This window comes from Melospiza georgiana, chromosome 25 (assembly GCF_028018845.1).
Source record: "Melospiza georgiana isolate bMelGeo1 chromosome 25, bMelGeo1.pri, whole genome shotgun sequence".
NCBI classification, from domain to species: Eukaryota; Metazoa; Chordata; class Aves; order Passeriformes; family Passerellidae; genus Melospiza; species Melospiza georgiana.
This window is the reverse complement of record NC_080454.1, coordinates 3,873,452-3,897,275: the sequence shown is the minus strand read 5'-3', so window position 1 is coordinate 3,897,275 and position 23,824 is coordinate 3,873,452. Positions and strand designations below refer to the sequence as shown.

Below are 23,824 nucleotides of genomic sequence, written 5' to 3'. Positions count from 1 at the left end.
GACCACAAGGCAAGCACACATCTTGACCCCACCTCCTCTTGGAATTACCATCTGAACACTGCTGAAATGCAGGAGTTGGTAGCTGTGTGTGCCTCTCTGTATCTTTTTTGTCTTTCTCTCTTTCTTCTCCTTTTTTTTCTGTTTCTGTGCTCCTGAAAATTTTTATTAACATTAAATTGAACAGGCTTTGAGTCTACCAAGTTGAATGGGCCAAGTCAATGCTTTGTGAAGTGTTTTTTGTTGATGGAAAGTCTGTCATAGTTTGACATGAGAAGAATTTTCAAAAGTAATACAAAACTTTTTGTGTAACTGACAATCTGTTAAACCACTAAGATACTGAACACACCTCTGTGAAACAAATATATTAAGGATGAAAAAACCCAGGAACCTCCTCTTTCTTTTCCAGCCAACAAAGAAGTAGCGGGCCCTGGCCCCTGTGATGGTGTTCACAGGGGTCTTAGGATGAGGGAAGAGATGAGGATCTGACTCCATGTTTCAGAAGGCTTGATTTATTATTTTATGATATACATTTTATTGAAACTATACTAAAAGCCTAAATCAGAAGGCTACCTAAGAGTAGAAAAAGAAAGAATGATAACAAAGGCTTGTGGCTTGGACTCTCTGTCCAAGACAGCTCACTGTGATTGGCAATATTTAGAAACAACCAACATGGGCCAATCAAAGATCCACCTGTTGCATTCTAGAGCAGCAGATAACCATTGTTTACATTTTGTTCCTAAGGCCTCTCAGCTTCTCAGGAGGAAAAATCCTAAGGAAAGGATTTTCATAAAAGATGTCTGTGACAGACCCTGGCCCCTTCTCAACTGAACAAACTCAACCAAACCAAACCAAACCAAGCAACCGTCCCATGGGCTGAGCCCCTTCCCCCCTCCCCAAGCTGCCCGCCCCCCTCAGCCCCATTCTAACCAAACCAAACCCTAACAACTACCAAACAGGAAAACAAAAGAGGCTACAAAACCCCAACCAGAATAAACCTAGCCACAGCTATTAAAATCTTACCATCAAGTCCCCTCATAAAGTCCCCTCCCCTCAACACAACTTAAACCTAAAACCCCTACAACCTACAATCCATACAAAATAACCCTATAACTAAAATTGAGCACCAAAAATACCCAAAACCAACCATAAAACTAATACTAACACAACCCAACCACAACTTCCACCAAAAATTACTGGCAGGTCAAGTGTTAATCCTTTCAATACTTCAATCCTCCCCTAAGTAAAAGAAAAAAACAAACCACAAACATTTAAAAGAAACCATAAAACCACCAAAGACAGTAAAGAAGTTAAAACCCTAAATAAAAAAGAAATAAAAAATGCTTAATCCTAAAATTAAATCCTTTTAATAAACTATAAAGAAAAAACTCTTTTTCTTTATAACACATAAAAGTATAAAAAATTTAAATATTCAAAATAATGTCAAACAAAAACCTCCATACTAAAATAAACAAATGTTAAAATAACTGCAATTTCATCAAAATTTTAAACAGAAACAAAAAAAGTCCCCTATCCCCAAGAGAAGATCTCTATTCTTAGAGATAAAAAATAATTCTAAAAGTAAATAATAAAAACTTTACCTTTAAAAAATTAATTTTTGAAACAATACTCCAAAAGTCAATGTGGCCTCTCAACAAGCTGTAAAAAAGCTTGTAGCAATAAAAACAACTTCATAATAACAAAGTTCTCCAGGCAATTGTTATCCATGACAAAATTAACAACCACACAAAACCTGTTTTTTCCTCTTGTAAAAAACATCTCCGTAGCCTTAACAACAAAAGTTACTCTCCCTAAGTAAACTAAAAAAAAAAAAAAAAATTCTAGAAATAGTAAACTAACTAGAAATTTTAAGTTTACTTTCTTTACATTGTCAGTTAAAAAAAGGTTGTAAAGGGGAAAAAAGTGTTCTAAAGAGTTTATTTTATTTCTTACCTCCTTTTATCTTTTATTTAGTTTTAATAGTTTGATTTATACTCTTTCAAAATTTTAAGCCTCCTTTACTTTTCTCCCAATACTATCTCACAACAAAATAAATACATAAATAATTAACCAACACTAAAACTCACCACACTCATCAATACATAAATTAAGAAATCTCAAGATTCAGATAATCTTAAATTAACAAAACAAAACCACTACAATATCATATTAAACCTTTTGCCAAAGTTTCTCTGATTTTCTAAAGCTCCCAGTAAAGGCTGTTTTGTTCTTTTGAGCTCCTGAGAAGCTCTTGTTGGTATTTCCCCAGGGAGTCCAACTCAGGGTACAGAAAATACTGCAATTCCTTTTAAATGTCTTCTTGTTTGAGAGAATTGTTTGGGGGATGGGGGTCAGGGCTTTTGTGTCCTGCTTGGCACAGCCCAGGCAGGGCTTTCCCAGCCGCATTCCACACTCCATTTCCCAGCTGGAGCCCCTGATGCCTCTGAGTTGTGCTGCCCCAGCCCCAGGGACGCTCTCCTTGTCTGCCCATTCCCCCACAGTCTCTGGGCAGGGATGGCCTCAGTGGGGGCTGCTGACATCCTCAGCACCTTGGAGGCTGCTACTGAATTTTCCTGCTCCAGAGGCTTGTTCAGCCTTCAGCTCTTCAGTGCAGGAATTGTGTCCCAGGGCTCATTAACATCCAGAACACCTTAACAAGCCAAGCCTGTGGGAACATTTTGATTTTAATTTTCAAATTTATTGTGGTTAATTTGACAGATTTCAGTAGTGTGTTCAAACTCAATAGATTCTCTCTAAAAAGAAAGAGTAGATTTTTTTTAGGTCCTGTTGAGGTTTTTTAATCTGTTCATAAAATGATATGTGCAGTTTCCAATTGACACTGAATCCAAGTACCTCCTCATGCAGTTGGAATAGATATGAAAATCAAGACCCTTCATGGTTGACAATCAATCAGACTCTGTCCCTACCCCAACACGACCATTTCCCCCGTCCAAGCCCTGGCAGTCAGAGCAGCCTTGTGCAAATCTGAGCTCCCTCCAGCCCAGGCTGCACCTGCAGCTTTCAGTTCCTTGGCTCCAACTCCCATCTGCTTTCCTTGGAGAAGGAGCTGCCCGAGGCACAGAGGGATGTTCATTTATTTTCAGCCAACAAAGCCAAATGCAAAAGTCATTATTCTCCCTGGCTCCACCTTGCCCCTTATCCCCACAGCCTGTCCTGTTTCCTTCATCCCTCCTTTGCCAGGGACTTTCTGGGACAAGGGAGCTCTGCTCTGGGGATGGAGGGAGATGCAAGTGCCACCACTGGGGTTGGAGCCACAACTCATCAGGTTTGTGTCCTTTGGGGGTCAGGAACTGATGGGACTCAGAGGCACAGAAAGTTTCTCTTCATGGCCAACAGGCTATAGTTGAACAGGACACAATTTAATAACAACCACATCTCTTCCCTGACCAATGTGCAACATCCCAGTAGTCTGATGAGTCCACACTCTACAAGTGATTTCCATACTAAAACTACTTTCAGACAAACATGGTTCTATGATAGATATAAACACAATTAGTTCTTGTATCAGGATTCTCGTCCTAGAGTGGGGGCAAAACAGCTCCAACAATTCCTGATTTGCAAAGCTGTCAGTGGTGGATGGAGAAGGGAGGTCAGGCTGCTCTTGGTGTTGAGGAAATGCTGAAACTAGCCTGACTCACTTCATCTCCTGTCCTGGCTGATCTCCTCTCTTTCCCCTTTCACCCACTGCCTTTTGTCTCCCACCAAGCCCTGGTGAAGAGCTTGGCCCTGTGTTCTCCATCGCCTCCTGGCTGGCACTGCCAGGCTGGGATGAGGAGCCCCTCAGCCTTCCCTGCTCCAGATTGGACAAGCCCAGCTCCCTCAGCATCTGCTCACAGCCCAAGGGCTCCAGCCCCACCTTGGAGGCCCTTCCCAGACCCTGCTCCAGCTGCCAGACATCTTTCCTGCCATGGGAAACCCAAATCAGGCCCCAGTGACCTGGATAATCCCCGTCCTTCATGTCCTGGTCACACAACCCTGGCCCCTTGTCCCCTGTCAGGCTCTGGGGTGGATCCTGTGGAACATCCTTTGGTGGAGGCTGTGGCTCCAGGTGGGCCGAGGGGGATACCAGGGGATAGGGGACCCTGCTGGGCATGGACAGCATTGGAGTTGTTGGGAGAAACTGTGAGGGGGAGCTGGGGCAGAGTGACCAACCCAGTGACCTGACACAGCCCTGCTGGGATGTCACACAGACCCTCTGGGGGATGTTACAGCCTGCTCTGGGATGTCACAGCCCATTCTCTAATGTCACACAGCTGGTCTCTGATGTCACAGCCAAATCTGTGATGTCACAGTCGGCTCTGGAATGTCAGATCTCTGCCCTGTCACAGCTGGCTCTGTGATGTCATAGAGGCAGTCTATGATGTCATAGTTGCTCAATGACCCCACATTACCCACTCTGTGATGTCATAGCCCACTCTGTGACCTCATGTTACCAGATGATCAATTGTCTCCACCAGGTGAGCATACACAATGTTGGTTCTCCAAAACCCCAGGCCTATGGAAACCACACAATGCCCATTGTGTGAGAATGGGAACTGAAATTCACCAGCCTCAGTGTCCTGCCAGCTCAGCCAGGCCCACGGGAACATTGGGGTCCACAAGCACCAGCGACCACCAGAGACCCCCAGGACAGAAGAATGCATGGGTAAAGGGGAGGGGAAATATGTTAATGATTTTGGGGAAATGATTATCATATGTGTGTTTAGTCCAGGACAATCAATGAATATGTGTGCAAAATACAGAATATAAGCAGAAAATTTCCTGTACTCAGCATGCACAGCTTTGGGAGGAGTATCCTCCTGTGCATGTGGCCAAATAAAGAATGCTGCTTCTTAATGCTACATTGGGGTTATGGAGTTTTCTCTTTTACTGAATTTTTGGTAACAATCCCATTCCCAAGCAAAGCTCTGTCTCTTGCTGGTCACAAACAGAGAAGGGCTGGTGGGAGATGTGGTGGTTGGAGGCTGCCTTGGGCACAGTGACCATGAAATTCTTGAGTTTCCAATAGTCTGTAAAAGAAGGAGGGGCATCAACAAAACTTCTACGCTGGACTTGCAGAGAGTAGAGCTTGGCCTACTTATGATGCAGATTTGGGGAATATCGTATCAGGTACTGATTTTTTAAAGGGAAACAGCCCGAAAAAACAAAGGGATCAAGGAAGGATGGACACATCTTAAGAAAGTAATCTCAAAGGGGAAGGAGCAGCCTGTGCCTCTGTGACAAAAGATGAGGGCAGGGAAATGACTGGCCCAGCTGGGCATGGAGCTTTTGTGGGAACTTGGGGAAAAAAGAGAGTGCATCACCTTTGTACAGAATGTCGGGCAACTAAGGAAGTGTTTAAGGATGTTGTTAGGTCATGGAGAAAAAAAAGTAGAGTGATGAAAGCTCAATTAGGACTTGACCTGGCCACATCTCTGAAAAAGAAAAAAACTTCTTCAGAAATAAATTAATAGCAAAAGGAGGGAAAAGGAGAATATCTGCTCTCTATTGGATGCAGTTGGGAATGAGAGTAACTAAATATAAGGAAAAGGCTGAGGTGCTTAACATCTTGTTTGTCCAATTTTCATCAATAAGACAGGTATTCCTCAAGTGCTCTCCTGAGCTGGTGGATGGCCACAGGGAGCAGAACAGCCCCCTGCAATCCAGGAGGAAGCAGCTGGTGACCTGCTGAGCCACTCAGATGCTCACAGGTGGCTCTGGGAGCAGATGGGATAGATCCTAGGGGCTTGAGGGAGCTGGTGGATGAGCTCCCAAGCTGCTCTCCATCATTTACCATCAGTCCTGGCTCAGCAGGGAGGTCCCAGAGGACTGGAGGTGCCAGTGTGAGCCCATCCCCAAGAAGGGGTGGAAGGAGGATCTGGGGAACTCCAGGCCTGTCAGCCTGACCTGGGTACCCACCAAGGTTATGGAACAGATCACCTTCAGTGCCATCACAGGGCACCCACAGGATGGCCGAGGGATCAGAGCCAGCCAGCATGGATTTCAACATCTGCACGGATGATCTGCATGAGGAGATTGAGTCCAGCAACAGCAAATTTGCAGATGACACCAAGCTGGGTGTGAGTGTGGATCTGCTGGAGGATAGGAGGGCTCGGCACAGGGCCTTGGACAGGCTGGATCCAGGGCCCAAATCCAGTAAGGTGAGGATGAACAAGACCAAATGCAGGGTCCTGCACTTTGGGCACAACAACCCCTGCAGTGCTACAGGCTGGGGACAGAGTGGCTGGACAGCAGCCTGGCAGAAAGGGACTTGCAGGGACTGATGTACAGCAGTCTGGACATGAGCCAGCAGTGTGCCCAGGTAGCCAAGAAGGCCAATGGCTCCTGGGCTGGATCAGGAATGGTGTGGCCAGCAGGAGCTGGGCAGTGATTCTTCCCCTGCACTCAGCACTGGTGAGGCCACACTTCAAGTACTGTGTCCAGTTCTGAGCCCCCAGTTGAGGAAGGCCATGGAGGGGCTGGAGCATGTCCAGAGAAGGGCAACAAGGCTGGGGAGGGGTCTGGAACACAAGTCCTGTGAGGAGTGCCTGAGGGAGCTGGGGAGGTTTATCCTGGAGAAGAGGAGGCTCAGGTAGACAAGGCAACATCAGGGCACAGGTTGGACTTGATGACCTCCAAGATCTTTTCCAACCTTCCTGATTCTGAGATTCTCTGAAACCACCCTTGGAGCAGTTGCAGGATGTGCCCTGGGCCTCCTCTTCTGAAGCTCCAGCAGCCCAGGTCTCTCAGCTTCTCCTGCCAGCCCCAAAGCCCATCCTGTCAGTCCTGCAGAACCCCTGCAGCTCCTCCTCACTGCCCAGAACAGGGAGCCCCAGAGCCAGACACAGCAGCCCAGATGTGCCCCCTGGCCTGGGGTGCCTCTGGCAAGGGAGCAGCACCAGGCACTGCAGGAGCCTGCAGACCATTCCTGCAGCACTTGCAAGATGATCCTGCTGCCCAAGGGACGTTCCCATGGTGCCAAGTCAGGAACTGCAATGGGGAGTGGGGCCAGAGAGGAAAGGGCAAACAGAGATGGGCTGTTTGCAGGGGAAGGAATAGGGATGGGGAATAGGAAGAAATCTGGATCAGGAAAGAGGAAAGAAAGCAAAGATGAGGCCAAGGAAATGCTTAGGGCAGTTTGGGGGTGGCTGCCAGGCAGCCCTGGCTCTGAGCAACAGCATCTGCAGGGGGACAGGAAACTCCCATCTGATGGGAACAAACTTTCTGGCTGACTTCAGGGGCCAGGACAAAGCTGAGTGGTTCCCCTGGTGTCCCCCAGCCCTTGCTGGCCCCAGGGGCTGATGGCATTTGTGCCCCCTCAGGTTCATGTCCCCACACCAACAGCATGGGGGTGCTCCCCCTGCTGTGTGCAATGCAAACAGGGGCTCCTGAGCCAGTGCTGCTGTGTCTGTGCCTGCAAGGATGGGGCACCTGTGTGAGCTGGGGGAGAGGCCAGGGCTGCAGAGGGGGGATGTTGTTGGCAGCTCCATGAGAATGCTCTGGGACGCTGCCCTGGGCTGTGGAGCGCACTGGGGATGGATCAGCCCCTGCTCTGCTGCTCCTTCCCGTCTGCCCCAGGGCCCTTGCAGAGCCCCAGCCATGCTGTTTGCCCCCAGCCTGCCCACAGCCAGCCTGGGGCTGCTCACGGGGCTTTTCTGTGCTGAGCATTGGCCTGGGTGTGTTTTTGAGAGAGCCTTGGCAAGGAGCCTGGAGCCCCCAGGGCCTGGGCTGAGGCGTCAGCGCTGCCCCAGCAGTGCCCAAGGCCTGTCCCTGCTGCAGCCCCGGCACTGCCACCCCCAGGGCTGTGCCAGGCCCCGAGAGCACTCAGGCTCTGCAGCAACACCAGGGCCACCAGGGCAGCAGGGCAGGGCCACAGCAGCAGCACTGGCAACACCAAGTGCTGCTGCTGCTGGGCACAGCTGCTGTGCCAGCACTGATCTGCCCCCAGCTCTGCACACAGGCATTGCTGCTGCAGCTCCAGAGAAGGCAACACAAGAGCATCTCTGCAGAAAACTTTGCTGGCAGATCCTTTATTTCATTTAAAGTCACCGAGTGCACAGCTCCTCATTGACACAGCCTGCAGCCACAGTGAAGTTGGAGAGAAACAAAATGAGAAATGGCACAAACACTGACCTTCCTTTGTTTTAAATAATAAAAAAATAAAACAAAAGACAGAGAAGAATAAATCAACCACCAAAACCAAATACTATCAAGGATGACTTTTATTACAAGTGATTTGCAGAAATTGGCCAGCACTTTAATGTTCCTGAAAGCATCCTCTCATCAGTGTCCACACTGCAGCCTTGAGCTCCAGGTTCCGCAAGCTGTAGATGAGGGGGTTCAGGGCTGGAGGCACCACTGAGTACAGAACTGTAAGTGCAAGATCCAGGGATGGGGAGGACGTGAAGGGGGGCTTCAGGTAGGAAAAAATGAGGTGCTGATAAACAGAGAGACCACAGCCAGGTGAGGGAGGCAGGTGGAAAAGGCTTTGTGCCTTCCCTGCTCAGATGGGATCCTCAGCACAGCCCTGAAGATCTGCATGTAGGAGAAAACAAAGAACACAAAACAACCAAATCCCAAATATGCACTTAGAGCAATGAGCCCAAGTTCCCTGAGGTCTGAGTGTGAGCAGGAGAGCTTGAGGATCTGAGGGATTTCACAGAAGAACTGGCCCAGGGCATTGCCATGGCACAGGGGCAGGGAAAATGTATTGGCTGTGTGTAGCAGAGCATTGAGAAAGGCACTGGCCCAGGCAGCTGCTACCATGTGGGCACAAGCTCTGCTGCTCAGGAGGGTCCCATAATGCAGAGGTTTGCAGATGTACATGTAGCAATCATAGCCCCTGATGGTCAGGAGGCAAAATTCTGCTGAGATGAAGAACATGAAGAAAAAGAGCTGTGCAACACATCCTGTGTAGGAGAAGTTCCTGGTGTCCCAGAGGGAATTGTGCATGGCTTTGGGGACAGTGGTGCAGATGGAGCCCAGGTCGCTGAGGGCCAGGTTGAGCAGGAAGAAGAACATGGGCGTGTGCAGGTGGTGGCCGCAGGCTACAGTGCTGATGATGAGGCCGTTGCCCAGGAGGGCAGCCAGGGAGATGCCCAGCAAGAGGCAGAAGTGCAGGAGCTGCAGCTGCCGCGTGTCTGCCAATGCCAGCAGGAGGAAGTGGCTGATGGAGCTGCTGTTGGACATTTCTGCTGTCTTGGCATGGGGATCTGTAAAAAAAGTAATCATGGAATACTTGGGTTTGGCGAGGACTTGAAATATCCCAGCACAGCCTGGGAGCACTTTCCCCCTGTCACAGACATTTCTTCACAGAAATCCTTTCTTTCGGATTTCTGCGTCTTCTGGAGGCCAGAGGCCCCAGAAGACAAGGTAAACAATTATTATCAGCTGCTGTGGAATGTAATGGGACGCACCTTGATTGGCTCATTTTCTATGTTTATAATTAAGGGCCAATCACAAAGTGTAAGCCAGGGACTCAGTCCTTGGACCAAACTTTGTTATAGATTCTTTCTATCTATCCTAGTCTAGTCGAGCTGCTCTGCAAACCTCCCTTTATCCCTATTAGTATAGTCATAATGTAATATATATCATATATAATTAATTCAGCCTTCCAATTCAAGAAACAAGATTCACCGTCTCTCTCTCACCAGCTGCGACCCACTCAGGCGCGGTAATACCCCCCACTGCCTGCCCAGGGCTCTGCTGCCTGGAGCTGTCCCTGCCAGCAGCTGCTTCCCTGTGCCCAGGGCTGGGCCCTGCCAGTGCTGCCAGAGCCCAGCCCAGCCCTGGGGGCTCAGGTCTGCCCTGCAGACCCCTTCCAGCTCAGGCACTGCCCAGGGGCAGCTCTGGCTCTGCGGGCTCTGATGCAACCCTGAGGAGGCTGGAAAAGGGACATTGATTCTTCCTGTGAGGGGCCCTGTGCTAATTTCTGTCAGTGCCTGGTTTCTTCAGATTTGAGTGATTTTTTTTTAATTCTCCACTTCAACAGAGAGATGAATATCTATGTTCAATTTCCCATCCAGGCAACCCAAAGCAGAAGATTAATGAAGATATTTTCCTTTTATGAAACCCCCAACTCACTGTGCTCCCTATGTAATCTACTTGGAAATGTTCTGCCGGGAAATGTCATGCTGGCAGCAGTCCTGAACAATGCAGCATCTCACGACACAAGGAGCACACTTCCAAGCCATACCAGCTGCGTCCTCCCACCCAGATCTTGTACCCCAGCACTGGGAGCAGCTGCCAGGGCTGGCTGAGAGCTGTCCCTGGCAGCAGCAGAGTCCCTGCCTCAGCACAGCACCCTGGGATGCAGAACCCTTCTCTGCACGACAGCCCTGGGCACCACTGGCTGCTCTGCACAAGAGACAATCAGAGAATGTACTCACAGGGTCTGTAGGCATTGGGATGTTCCAGCTTTAGGAGATGGCTCCAGGAGCTGCAGCTGCATTGTCCTGCAGCCAGAGGTTCCTGTGCCAAGGGCTGGCAGTGATTCTGCCCCACGCACTTCTCAGCACCTTCCCAGCCCTGACTGACTGAAACTCTCTTTGCCTCTGTGCTGTGCCTGGGGTGGCTACAGGCAGTGCCTCAGCCCTACTGGGCTGGCAGAAGAGCTGCTCATCAAAAGAAATGTGCTTTTGAAGCTCTTCTTGGTTACCAGGAGCTGCCTTTGTGCCAGGAGCCCAGCCCAGCTCAGCAGCACAGACACAGCACAAGGACATGAATGAGCCTCTGGGGCTTTGTGCTCAGGCCCTGAAGATCAGTCCCTGAGAGGGAGCTGAAGAAACCTCTCCAGAACTCCAAGGCAGAATCCAACTCTAAAGTTTCTTGCACTTTTAATGGGTCCCAGTGAAGGACACGACTGAGAAAGTGTCCCCCGTCCCAGGTAAAGCAGAGAACTGGAGGCAGTGATGACAGGTGAGGACAAAGAGAAGCCAAGTCTTGGCTCCCTGGGCCACAGCAGCAGGGTCTGTGCCAGCAAGGGCTGTGAGGAGACACCTTGTCCTCAGGCCCTGGGGCCTCCTGGCACAGCCCCAGCCAGGCTGGGCACATTTAGCCTCTTGTCCTACCCTCAGCATCGTGCCCTAGCCCACATCCCAGTGGCCTCAAGGATCTGCTGGAAGGAGTCCCTGGGGAGCCTTGCTCAGGAATGGCCCTGGGGCTCCTTAATGCTCCCTGCAGGGACTGCAGGTTTTTCAAAGGACTTTGGGTTTGGCTTTTTCCTTGGAGTCTCTGAGATTTTTGTGCAATGATGGCCTCCAATTATCTGCTGTAATTAGTCCCTGGAGAGGCTTTGTCAGTAACAACACTCAGTGGGCTCATTAATGCTTCAAGGTTCTTCAGTTATTTTAAGGTACTTGGTGTTTCACTTTTCATACAAACTATGAGATGTTTGTGCAGTCCTGGCCCCAATTATCTGATTTATTGAGTCCCTTGAGATCTTTGTACTCACACTCTGTGGGGCTCATCAATGATTTGAGATACTCAAGGTTTTTAAGGTACTTTGGAATTTCCTTTCCACACTGAGTCTCTGAGGGCATTTAGTGCCATCCTGGCCTCCAATTCACTCCTCCAAGGAGTCCATGAGGAGCCTGTGTTGGGGATGGACCTCAGTGGGACCCATTCATGCTTTGAGACACTTTGAGTGTTTCCTCTGACTTGGACTCCTGGAAAGGTTTGTGCAATCTCCTCTCAGGCCCTGAGGTTCCAGGTCTCAGCTCCAAATGCATCACAGGGCTCATTAGGATCAGGCAAGTCCTGACAAACCCTGGCTCTGCCTTGATTTCCCTCTGGTCTAATGCATTTTTTCACGAAGTTTTCTGTAGTGGTTTTGGTTCATCACTTTGAGATTTCTCTGCCAATGTATCAAATACTGTGGTGGGTTCAGTGTTGGCTAGTTACCAGTGCGCTCACTAGAATATACTTACTCATTTCCTACCGTGAGGTAGGATTAGGAGTAAGGCAACATAGGCTCAGAACTTTAGGAGGGTATAAAGAAAAGTTTTTAATAGTAACTAGAAGAAAGGGTAATAAGAATCAGAACAAAATTTTCAGAACACTTTTCCTCTCCCTATAACCCTTTCTGTCTTACTGACAATGTAAAGAGAGAAAATCTAAATTTTCAGTCATTTTACCACCTCTAGAATAGTCTTTCTTCAGTTCATTCTGGGAGAGAAGTCTCTCTTCCATGATGTGGATATTTCTCCATAAGAAAAGAGTTCTCTCATGGCTCTCAATTTCTCTGAATAGCAGCCGCCCAGAAAAATCTGCAATTGTGAAGTCCTTCCCATTTGTTCACAGCTTTTCCCACAGCTGTGTTTATGGGCCACGTTAGCTTATGGGGTGTTTGTTTAAAGATGAGCTGTTCAAGAGCAAATGAGCTCTTCATCTATTTCTGAAATCATCTTCATCATTGGGAACAGAGTTCTTCTTCTTTCCCTGAGGGCACAGGGTCTCATCACTCTCTTTCAATGTTCAAACCTCTCATGAGATCACAGCTACTTCAATATTTCCTTACTTTAGCATGGAGGCCTTTGCTGAACAAGTCATCTTCCCATACTTTCCAATGCATTATAGGAAAAAGATAGTCTGATCTATCAATTACATCCTTCTCCATAGCTTTACAACAGGATTTCAGCCCCAAGATCAAGGCATCTCCTCATCCCTCCCATCTGGGACTCAACTTCCTCTTCACTAACCTCAGTGTCTTCATATTGCTCCTCTGTGTACCTGCACTTCGTCCTTTTCTCTCACTGGAGGGAGGATGGAAGCACTGAAAGGGTTCATATCCCACCTGGGGCCTGCAGATGGTTCCATGGCCCCGGCTGGGCTCGGTGCTTGGGCCGGAGCTGTTTTACAATGGAGGTTTCTGCAGCGGCTGCGCTGGGGCTATGTCAGGATGGCCCGCGCTGGGGCAGGGCCAGTATCTCAGCAGCCAGGCCAGAACACAGCAGCAGCATGGCCGGGAGCCGATGGCTTCTCCTCCCCCTCCCCGGGGGTAGCAAGGCAAACTCCAGCGGTTTTTTGATCTTTTACATGTGTCTTCACAGAGGCGTGCACAGTTTCCTTAGTGGTTTAACAGATTGTCAATTCACAAAGCTAATTACTGATTGATTTTTTTTCAGGCACAGAGGAAACTGCTAAAGCTTTTCTTGGAACATCACTTGATGCAAAACCACCACAACAGCACAGAGCACAGAGCTCCTTTGTCCATGTTATAAATGACCAAATCGGTAGCCACATTTATGAAAAAATTTAACAAAGATTTATTAGATCGATAACAAAAAAAAATAAATAGAAATTTCAAAAAACCACCACAGCCAAGACAGCGTCAGCCCCGGGTGCAGGCACTGGGTGACCTGGGGTTCCAGCTGACAGAATGACAGCGTTCCCCCAGAGGTTCACCTCGAGTGCTTCCAGTGGCCAGCTTATATACAGTTCATTCTGCCTGAGGCAGGGATAACCACATATATCTTTGTGTCCCTTCACATGTAGAGTTGGATCCATACATGTGCAGGAACAGACAAAGACGAATCTGGAGACTCAGACAAATGTCTGAGTATCCAGGCAGAAGCTGCATTAACATGTATTCGAATGATGCCAGTTCCTGAGTACCACAGAACCATGCCCAGGTGCAGGTCTTGTGAGCTCCTTGAGACATTCCATTAATCATGGTCCAGGAAAGTCCAGATGCCATCTCCCAGGTGTAGATGCAAGAGGAAATCCTCTGTGATGGCCCTGTACTGTCCCATTCATACAGTAGCAGACCTGATATTATATTAAAGCTGTTCGGGAACTGGTTACAATGAAAATAAAACTCTGTTCCCAGCCAGAGTGGTCAAAGGCATAACTTTGGATCTTCACAATATTTGACACACATATATCTACCTCTGTAGCATGAATTTTCTCTACCATATATTACAGTCCATATGTGGTGGTTATGTGCCCAAGGCCTCAAAACCCCACCTTGGGAGATCTCTGGGCCCTCTCCAAGGTTTTTCCAAATGAAAACATTCAGCTCATAGTCTAAGAAACTCACCAGAGGAACAGGGCCAGCCTGACCTGTCAGTCCTGGCTACTTTTGTCTGGGAGCAATCCTTGAATATATGGAATTTGGGAGACCAAATTCTAATTTTGTCCATAGTCTCTGGACATGAAAGCCACTTCTTTTCCACATGAATGAAGGAACAGAGAGCCCCAGGGTTTCAGGGGCAGATGAGAGATGAACACCAGAGGCCAAGGCCATTCAGAGCTGGCAGGTTTTTTTCTGAGAGATACCCTTGCATAGAGGAAATTTTTTAGGGAGAGTACCAATTTTGGCAATGGGCATCTGAAAAGACAGGTGGTTTTTTTCCATAGCAAGGAAAGCATGGAGCCCCAGTGCTCCAGGAGCTGATGAGAGCTAGCCCTTGACATTCCAACATCAGTCAGACCTGTCAGGTGGCCCTGGGAGGCCAAGCCAGCCAGAGCTGTTCCATGTTCCCTGGGTTCCATGGGGCCCCACAGTGTCTCAATGGTCTCTTGCTTCCATGAGGCCCAGAGGTGTCATAATGTCCCCTTGGTGACACAAGGCCCTGAAGGTTGGAATGGTCTCAAAGTTCCATCAGGCCCGACAGAATCATAATGATCTCTGGGTTCCATAAAGCCCTGCTGTGTCACCATGGCCTCTTGGTTCCATGGGCTCCAGTGGTGCCACAATGATCCCCTTGGTTCCATGAGGTCCCCAGAGTGTCCCAGTGATCTCCATGGGAAGGAAAGAACTTGGCCCAAGTGTTGCAGGGGCAGCCACCAGAGGCCAAGGCCAGGCAGACTTGATGGTACTGGACAATTTTGCCTGGGAGCAACCCTTGGATATACTGAATTTTAGAGATGGAACCCCAATTTCAGACATGGACACTTGGAGGAGAAGGATAGTTCTTTTCCATAGGAAGGAAAGCACAGAACACCAGTATTTGAGAGACAGATGAAAGGCGACCATGACAGGCCTAGGCCAGCCAGACCTCTCTGTTCTGGTAGCATTTGTCTGAAATTAACCCTTGGATATAGGGAATTGGAGAGTTGGAACACCATCTTTGGCCGTTTTTGTGGAGATAAAAAGGATGGTTCTTTTCCATAGAAAGGAAAGCACAAAGCCCCAGTGTTTCAAAGGCAGATAAGTGTCAGCCCTCAGGCAGCCAAGGCCAGCCAGGCTTGTCAGTCCTGGCAGCTTTTGTCTGGGAGCTATCCTTGGATGTAGGGAATTCTGGAGGCAGATGCCCAATTTTGGCAATGGGTGCCTGGTCGTGATTGATGTTTTTTCCCATAAGAAAGAAAAGCACATGGTCCCAGTGTTTCAAAGGCAGATGAGGAGCGACCAGTGGAGGAGGACAGTTCTCTGCCACAGGAAGGAAAGCCCAGAGCCCCAGGGCTTCAGGGGCAGATAAGAAGTAGCCCTCAACATGTCAAGGTCACCTGGACCTGTCAGGTGGTCCCCAGGAGGCCCAGCCAGCCAGACCTTTTCCATGTTCTCTTGGTTTCGTGGGACCTCACAGTGTCCCAATGGTCTCCTTGGTTCCATGACGCCCTGGAGTGTCTCAATGTTCCCCTTGCTTCTGCAGTGTCACAATGACCCTGTGCTCCCATGAGGCCTTGAAATGTCACAATGGCTTCATGGTTCCACAAAGCCCTGATGTGTAACCATGGTCTCTCGGCTCCATGCGCCCTCGCTGTGTCATAGGGGCTCCTCCGTGACACTATGGGCTGCACAAGGTCACCATGGACCCTTGGTTCCTTGGGCCCCCAAGTTTCACAATGGTCTCCTTGATTCCATGAGGCACCACAGTGTCACCATGGACCCTTGGTTCCATGAGGTTCCGCAGTGTCACCGTGGTATCCTTGGACCCGCATTGTCACAACTGACCCATGGTTCCATGAGGTTCCGTAGTGTCACCATGGTCTCTGTCAGAGGTTGAATGAGATCAATGTCCCGAGACACCTTGGGATGCTCGGAATGCCCCTGTGTGGCTAGGACAGGCCTTTGTTTGTGGTGGGACAGAGCCCTACCCCCAGCCCTGGCCGGGCAGAGCTGTCAATCACCCAGCAGGGGGCTGTGCTAACCCAGCTCTGATTGGCTGAGCTGCCAATCAATCACACAATAGCAGCTGATGCTACCCTGACTCTGATTGGGCAAACAACTGGCAGTCCCACCCCAGGGGCGGGCCATGAGGGCCCAGGGCATTAAAAGCCAGAGCACAAGGCCATCCCAAGGTCTGGATCCTGCCTTCTCCTGTGGTTCCTCTGTTGGTGATGCTGGAACCTGACCAGTTGTTACCTATGTGTGTGTCTTTCTATAGATCTTGTGTCTTTCTGTTCTCTATTTCTTCTCCTAATCTTACTTACCTAGAACATTTTTGAATCACTTAACATTTTAAGGGGTAAAGGTTTTGGAGTTAAATGGGCTAAGTTAATTAAGTTAATGCTATGATAAGAGTTTTATGTTGAAGTGGACGTTTTATTAAGTGCTTTGCCCAAGTTCCTTGATTGTGTATATTTTGCCAGTAAAATTTTTTGTCATTTTGACCTCTTAGCTCATTGGTCAGAGCATGGTGCTGGTATCATTGAGGCTGTGGGTTCAATCTTTGTGTGGGCCATTCATTTAAGAGCTAGACTTGATCATCCTTGTGGGTCCCTTCCTACCAAGAGTATACTTTAGCATCTGTCCATGTTGAGAATATCTGGTTGGTGTTTCTCCTGTGCACCAAACTCAAGTCAAAGAACCTTTGGTTATCCCCAGCATTTCTGCATTCTGGGGTGCTACAGCCCTGCAGGCTCACAATGGCCTCTTGTTTCCATGAGGCTCCACAGTGTCACACTGGCCCCTTGGTTCCATGGGCCCCAACAGTGCCACAGTGACCCCCTTGGTTCCAAAACTTCCCGCAGTGTCCCACTGGCCCCTTGGTTCCATGAAGATCTGGAGCGTCACACAGGTTTATGACATTTGTCCTTCCTGCCCCTCACATCCCCCTGGCCCAAAAACAGCCCCGAGGCAGCCGTGAGGGACAGGCCCTGCTGGCCCAGGCTGGTCTCGGGGCTTGGCCTTTCTGCTTCCCCCAACCAGCCCAGGCCTTGCTCAGCATTGCAGTTCCCTGCTCAGAGCCTTTGGCTCCCTGCAATCCTGGCCTCAAGGATCTACTCTCACCAGTCCCTGGGGTCACTCCCTGCCCTCAGTGGGACCCAGTGATGCTCCCAAAGGACTTGGAGTTTTGCTTCTGATTCCTTGAGCAGCTTCTTGAGCCTTCTCTCAGTGCCTTAGCATCCTGGACCCAGCCCCTAAACCACTGTGGGGATCAATATAATAGAGAAAGCCCTTGGGGGCTCTTTCCCTTCCTTCAGTGGTATTCAAGTCTCCAGGGCTTGTGCAAATGATTGGAGTCAGTTTGTTGTCCTGTTGAGGAGGAAGATTTCAAAATACACCTCATGACATTTTTTTTTAACCAAGTGAGTATTTTTTTTTTCCATATCAGAGAAGAGCTGATAGAAGCATTCCCCAGGTGACTTTGATGCTGAATGTCTCCATAGGAGGTCTGGGCACAGAGAAGAATGAGCCCCTTGAGGGCTGACCCTGTTTGGACAAGCTGCTCCTCACCCCCAGCCTCACCATGTCTGACGTGGCCCACCTGGCACTGATATCCCTGTGCCCTGCAGCAGAACCTCGTCCCCTGAGCTCTGCAGCTCCATGTCCCAGCCCATTGCAACATGTCCCACCTGCTCTCCTCAGGGCTCTGCCTGCACACAGGCCCAGGAGAGATTTTCCTGTTGGGAAGGAAAGAATGGACAAGCCTGAGCACGTTTCCTGAACTACTAACCCCACTCAGGAGCCACCTGCTCAGTCCAGGCTGCCTGGAATGGTGTCACCTTTCTACAAGGGACAGTGTGAGCAGAAATGATCTCTGGAAGCAGAATTCTCTGAGTCTTGCAGCTGAATTCTCTGTCCCTGTCCTTTCCCTGTATCTCTGTTGCAGATGGAAGCTGCTGGTACCACCCTGACCTTTAACCTCTCTTTGGAATTCAAACAGACATTCCCAGGTGTGTTAAGCAGGATTTGCTCAATGTTTCTACAAAACTTTTGTGTTCTTCATGGAATGAAGGGGCCATTTTGGCACTGAGGGGGCGACGTGGAAGCAAGGAGTCAACTGTGATCCTGGGGTGCCAGGAACCAAGGGGCCATGGTGACACAGCAGGGCCATGTGGATCCAGTGGTCCATTGTGACACTGTGGATCCAAGGAGGCCATGGAGACACCCCCAGAACCTCATGGAACCAAAGAGTCCATGGTGACTCAGCGGGGCTGGATGGAGCCAATGGTCCATGGTGACACTGCCCATCCAAGGAGGCCATTCTGATACTGTGGAAGCTCATTGAGTGAGGGAGGCCATTGTGACACTGAAGAATTTCATGGCACCAAATATCCATGGTGACACAGCAGGGCATCATTGGAACCAAGGAACAGCTGTTGGCAGTAGGGAAACTCAAGGAACCAGGGGCCATTGTGGCACTGCAGAACCAACAGAGCTGCTGGACCTTGTCCCCTGGCCCTGAACAGCTCCTTGGGAGGCACGGCAGGAGCAGCACCCTGGGAGCCTCGGGAATGCCTCTCTGGCATCCATGGCACACACCTCCAGGGGCTGGAATTCCAGTTCCCAGGCAGGAAAAGATTTTCCTGCCCTTGAAGGCAAAGCTCTCAAGAAGGAGCCAAAATCCAAGTGCAGCAAGATCTTACAGTGACATTTCAGTGCCAGCCTTCATACTTCACCCATGGTTGTTGTAGCTCCTGGATTGGGAATTAAATCAGGGCAGAGTCTTTGGTGGGAGCTGCCCTGGGTCAAGAGAGACACTGAGAGAGAAACAGAGCTGGCAGAGAGAGGCAGGAGAGAAAGGAGAACACAAATAAAATCAGCTGAGAAGGTGGCACTCTGAAAAAAACCAGAATTGACTGAAAAGAAGTGTAACAGAAATCAATAATTTTGCAACTTTTATCTCCTATCAAAATACATTTTCCTCCCTTTTTCACAAACCTCCTACTGGTGTCATTCAGCAGTGCTGTTGGAAAGTTCTTTCTTCTGGGTGGATGTTCCAGGCAGCAGCCACAAGGAAAAAGGGAAAGGAGATTTTCCTGCTCCTGGTGAGTTTGACATCCTCAGCTGACGAGCAGAGGAGGCACCAGGGGAAAAGGGCAGCTGGGCTTCACTGTTCTGCAGGAGTTGGGCGGGGTGGAAGGTAATCTCTTGTACTGTCTTCAGGTTCTCCCACAGGGATGTGAGGGCTGATCCCAGAGCCCTAAGGGTCACAGTGAGGCTGCCCTCAGGGAATGCTTGCCTGATATTGAGGGGTGGCGTGGGAGCAACTGGATCTTGCAGCAATCAGCTGCCCCCCATGTTTGGAGGTGCCTGAGGAGGGTAGCGACGATGCCAGGCACATCCTGCACGAGGCGAAGGGAGACGACCCATCCTTTGATCAGCATCGAACTCCGATTTATTGATCCAACATGCACATTTTATAACCGTGTTCATTAAGTTCATACATATTGCAAAACCCAAGCTCATCATTGGCTACAGATTACACACCAACCCCTCCTTTTGTTTTCAATACCTGTAGTTTGTTATTGAGACCAAGACTTGTTTTTCTCATGCTGTTATGAACGGTTCTCAAGTCCTCCATGTTTGTCACTTTGCTTTCCCATACTATCCAAGGACAAGGTATTTACTTGTTATTAAAAAACAAGCCTGAGAACTCTGCTGTTTACAGGAACGTGCTTGAGAATTTGCTGCTTACAGCTGCCTTTTACTTTTCAATTAGCTGTATATGATTATGGCATGTCTGAACAAAACTCTATAAGCCATGTCTGAGCAAAATTCTCCAACAAATTCCCCCTTTTTTCTTTTTTGCACAAGGAGATTAGTCTGCCAGGGTTTTTCTATCATTCTACTGACCATATCTTGAATACAATTAAAAATACAAGGTAAAATAAGAAAAAGCATTTAAAAGCACACTTAGTATCGCTATAGGGTTCCCCAGCCACAGTCCTAGCAATGGCTTTTACCCCAAAGGGTTAAAACCACCCCCAACTGAGCCATAATGTCCTGCCTTATCAGGCATTGCACGGTAGGTGGTGATTGGACTAAGAAAAGAAGGCTGTTAGCTGTTTTCATTCATGCGAACAAGGAGAGGAGGCGAACAGCTAGGGCTAATAATGCTGGAATCGACCCCAGTGTCCAACAAGCCTGAAAATGATCCTTTCAATCCTTGAAATTCTACTTCAACCCTTTTCTTGGGTCTCTCAGAAAGATTCAAAGTCAGTAAGGTAAGTCCTCTGGTGGATTCAAAACCATTTCCCCCCTCTCTTGTCCTTTTACAGTCTGTAATCCCTTAGTCATTTGTTTCAGTGGCACCAGCTGAGCAATTCTCAGCCCTTTGTTAATTTGGAGTGGTGGGAAAGGAGTATGCACCATAACATATAGTCCACACCAATGACACCAAGCAAAACAAATAATCCCAAAAAATGCAGATGATCTTCCGAAAAACAAAGCAGAGCACCCAGCTTTACTCTGTAACACTAGGTCCATGAATCCCTGTCGGAATTTTCCGTGGGTGCGGGGTTATCAGCATATCTCCTTACGGCGGCTGGTTCCAAGACGAAGCTCCCTGTGGTGTCAGGTTAGAGACAGGAGAGGGTGCTGATGCTGCAGCGACGACTTCTGTTGGTACGTGGTCACTGCGGTTCTGGCACCCACTAGGCGTTGGAGGCAGTGCTGCTGACGTTTGAAGAGGTGCAAGAGCAGCTAACACCTGATTCTGAGAGGTCTTTGCCTGTTCTTGTAAGCCTAGCCCTAACTGTTTGATTGCATCTACTACAAAGGCTTGCGGTCCTGTTGGCATCAAGCCATTCTCTCTAATGCCTCCTCTATAATCCAATTGGCACCCAGAGTATTAAGCACGCTTCTAGTAGTGGAATTACAATTTTGAAGAGTGCACTCCTTGAGTAATGCTCCCCTAAGATATTCTGGTACTCCAGCCCTTTCGATTGCGGCAGCAGCTTTATCAATAAATGACCCGAATGACTCTTCTGGCCCTTGCTTAATTCCCATATACATGGGTATCCCTCCTGGCTCTTTTACCCTCTCTATAGCAAGCCTGACCAACCTCATAGCCTCCCGGCACTTCTCCTGGCCCAATAAAGCTTGTGCTTCGGTACGAAGAAAAGGTCCCAGACCCATAAGCTCGTTCACAGTTATACCATGGAGAGGGTCTCCGGGCTGCCTCTGCACCGCCACACACTCGTTCACAAGCCCCTGCCAATGAGCATTAAATAACAACTGCTGATGTTGAGTAAAAATCAATTTAGCTATACCACAACAATCATACACCAAAAGAAGACTGGTATCAAAAATATAGTCTAACATCTGTTTAGCTGGCTCACTTTTCACTCCAAATTGACTAACAGTAGACCTCACCTGAGACAGCAATTTCCAATCAAGGGCTGTAATGGTAGCCTGCATGTGTCCTCCCTCCTGCAGATGGAATACAACAGGACAAGCCAGCTGGGTAGCAGCGCTGATAACTTCCTCATCCCCCTTTTCCATAGCTTCTCTGGCAAGCGCAGCCCAGGCCAACCTCCGCTCCCTTGCAATAGCCCCCGCTAGGTCGTTTTTCACCCCAAGGATCGGCTCATTGATTTTCTGGAGATTATCGGGTGGTCTTGGCCACGGCTCCTGTTGTTCAGGGGGTGTGGAATCCTCAGAAGCGCTCTGTGTAGCCTGGCTTGAAGCAGGAGACGGCGGCAAAGCGGGTAATAAGACCGTCCTCATTGCAGGAGCTAATGGTGTATCTCTCTCCTGATCCTAATCTTTATTACGCCCATGAGCAGCTGTTGCCTGCTCGGCAGCTTTTTTCTCGGCCTGATGTTGTAAGAGCTCATTGTGAACCACCCTCCATAGTTTACCTAACTTCTTGTCAGTTTTATCATCCTCTAAAGTAGCCTCCCACAATAAATCACCGAATTTACGCCACTCCGTTAACTCGTGAACCGTATGGGGGTTAATAAAAACTCCCCTATCGTTGCCATAAGTCAAAAGCCCTGGTAAATCCTTTTGCAAATCTATCCCCTCAACCTGCTGTTTTTGTAAAAAGGCAGTAAATAAATCATATGCTGCTTGCCTTTCCATACCTAAATCGTCAGCGCTGTTGCAGCTCTTCAAGGTCGCGGCAGCAGTATCAGCCGGGCTCGTCTATATGACACCCGAGGCACGGCGCGTCTCAGCTTCTTTTTTTTCTTCTCCTTTTTTCTCCGGGCTTTTCTGCCATCCCGGCTGCTTTTCAGGACCCGACCCGTGTCTTCACTCCTCCGTGGTGCGTTGCCGGATCACGATCGGGTGTCACCATTTGAGGAAAGTGAAGGGAGACAAGCACACATCTGATTGATGAGCATCGAACTCCGATCTATTGATCCAGCTTACACACTTTTATAGTAGTGTTAATTAAGCTCATACATATTGCAAAACCTGAGCTCATCATTGGTTACAGATAAAACACCAACCCCTCCTTTGTTGTCAATACCTGTGGTTCCTTGTTGAGGCTAATACTTGTTTATCTCATCCTGCTTTTGACTTGTTATTGAACATTCTCAAGTCCTCCATATTTTCCACCATGTTTTTCTCATCCCTTCACTCAAGGACATGGTGCTTATTGTTTAAGGAAAAAGCCTGAGAACTTGCTGCTTACAGCTGCCTTTTACTTTTTAACCAGCTGTATGTGCTCATGGCCTTTCTATAAGCCATGTCTGAACAAAATTCTCCAACACAAGGTCTCCTCAGCTGGGCTGGAAAAGCACACCATGGTGTGCGCTCTGCGCAGTCCAGACCCACTGCCCAGCATTGCTGCATCACAGGGAGCTCTGGAACTTGATTGCACTGCTGGGCTTTAAACTGCTTTGTATGAGAAAATAATCTAATTACCCCTGAGTAATGAGATGCGAGACTTGAGGAGCCTGAAACCACTCACATGTGCTTGCTCTGTCTCTGTTTGCTGGACTGGCAATGCATCCACTCGAGCTTTGTGCAGGATCTGCAAGCAGAGATTATGAGAATTCACTGGATAAATTGGCCCTGCCGCCCTCATGAGTGTGATGACTCTTTGACACTGGCTTTGGAGATCTATTAACTCACTAAGTTAGAACACTCCAGGGTTGTCCCTCTGTTCCTTCTTGTATTTTGCTGAGTTTTTCTTTCTGTTACTCTTCTTTTTATTTGGAAGGGGAAGTATCATGTTGGTGTTTAAAAAAAAACCAAACTCCACTTCCAAACCAGTTCCTTAATAAACACAACAGTTACCAGCTGTATTTCAGAATGTTTCTGTAGTTTATGCACTTTTGAGTGATGAGTTAATAATGGGGAAGGCTTGATTTTGGCTATGGTGGTGCATGCTCTTGGGGTGACACTTATGTCTCTGATGGAAACATCCACAGTAATCTAACCAGCTGAGTATTGTGGACGGAAATCTTTGAAGACACAAAATTCAAAGAGCAAAAGACCAAATTGAAGCCACTTTTGCTACTCATTGCACAGGAACCTTCTTCATTTAAATATTTTGACACATAGGGAAGTTTCCTAACACAAAAGCAAGTCCTGTGATGTGTCCAAGTACTACCCAATGTGTCTGTTAGACTCTTCACTTTGATTTAGATTCAAATGGTTAGTGAAGAAAAATTTCCTTAGGAATTAGCCTGGCAGACTTGGGCAGGTGTTGACAAATCCTCCACGGCTGTAACTGCCAAGAGATGTGTAATGCCTCAGTGT

General features: G+C 48.5%; 1 protein-coding gene across 1 annotated transcript in view; it reads left to right on the top strand.

The window, feature by feature from the left end:
* Positions 1-21,673, top strand: part of LOC131093325 (olfactory receptor 14I1-like) — a 46,916-nt gene extending 25,243 nt beyond the window's left edge. The window contains exons 2-3 of the mRNA XM_058040485.1: positions 21,160-21,221; positions 21,548-21,673. Coding sequence (XP_057896468.1) covers positions 21,160-21,221; positions 21,548-21,673 — 188 coding nt within the window. The remainder of the gene's footprint in view (positions 1-21,159; positions 21,222-21,547) is intronic.
* Positions 21,674-23,824: the final 2,151 nt, after the last annotated feature.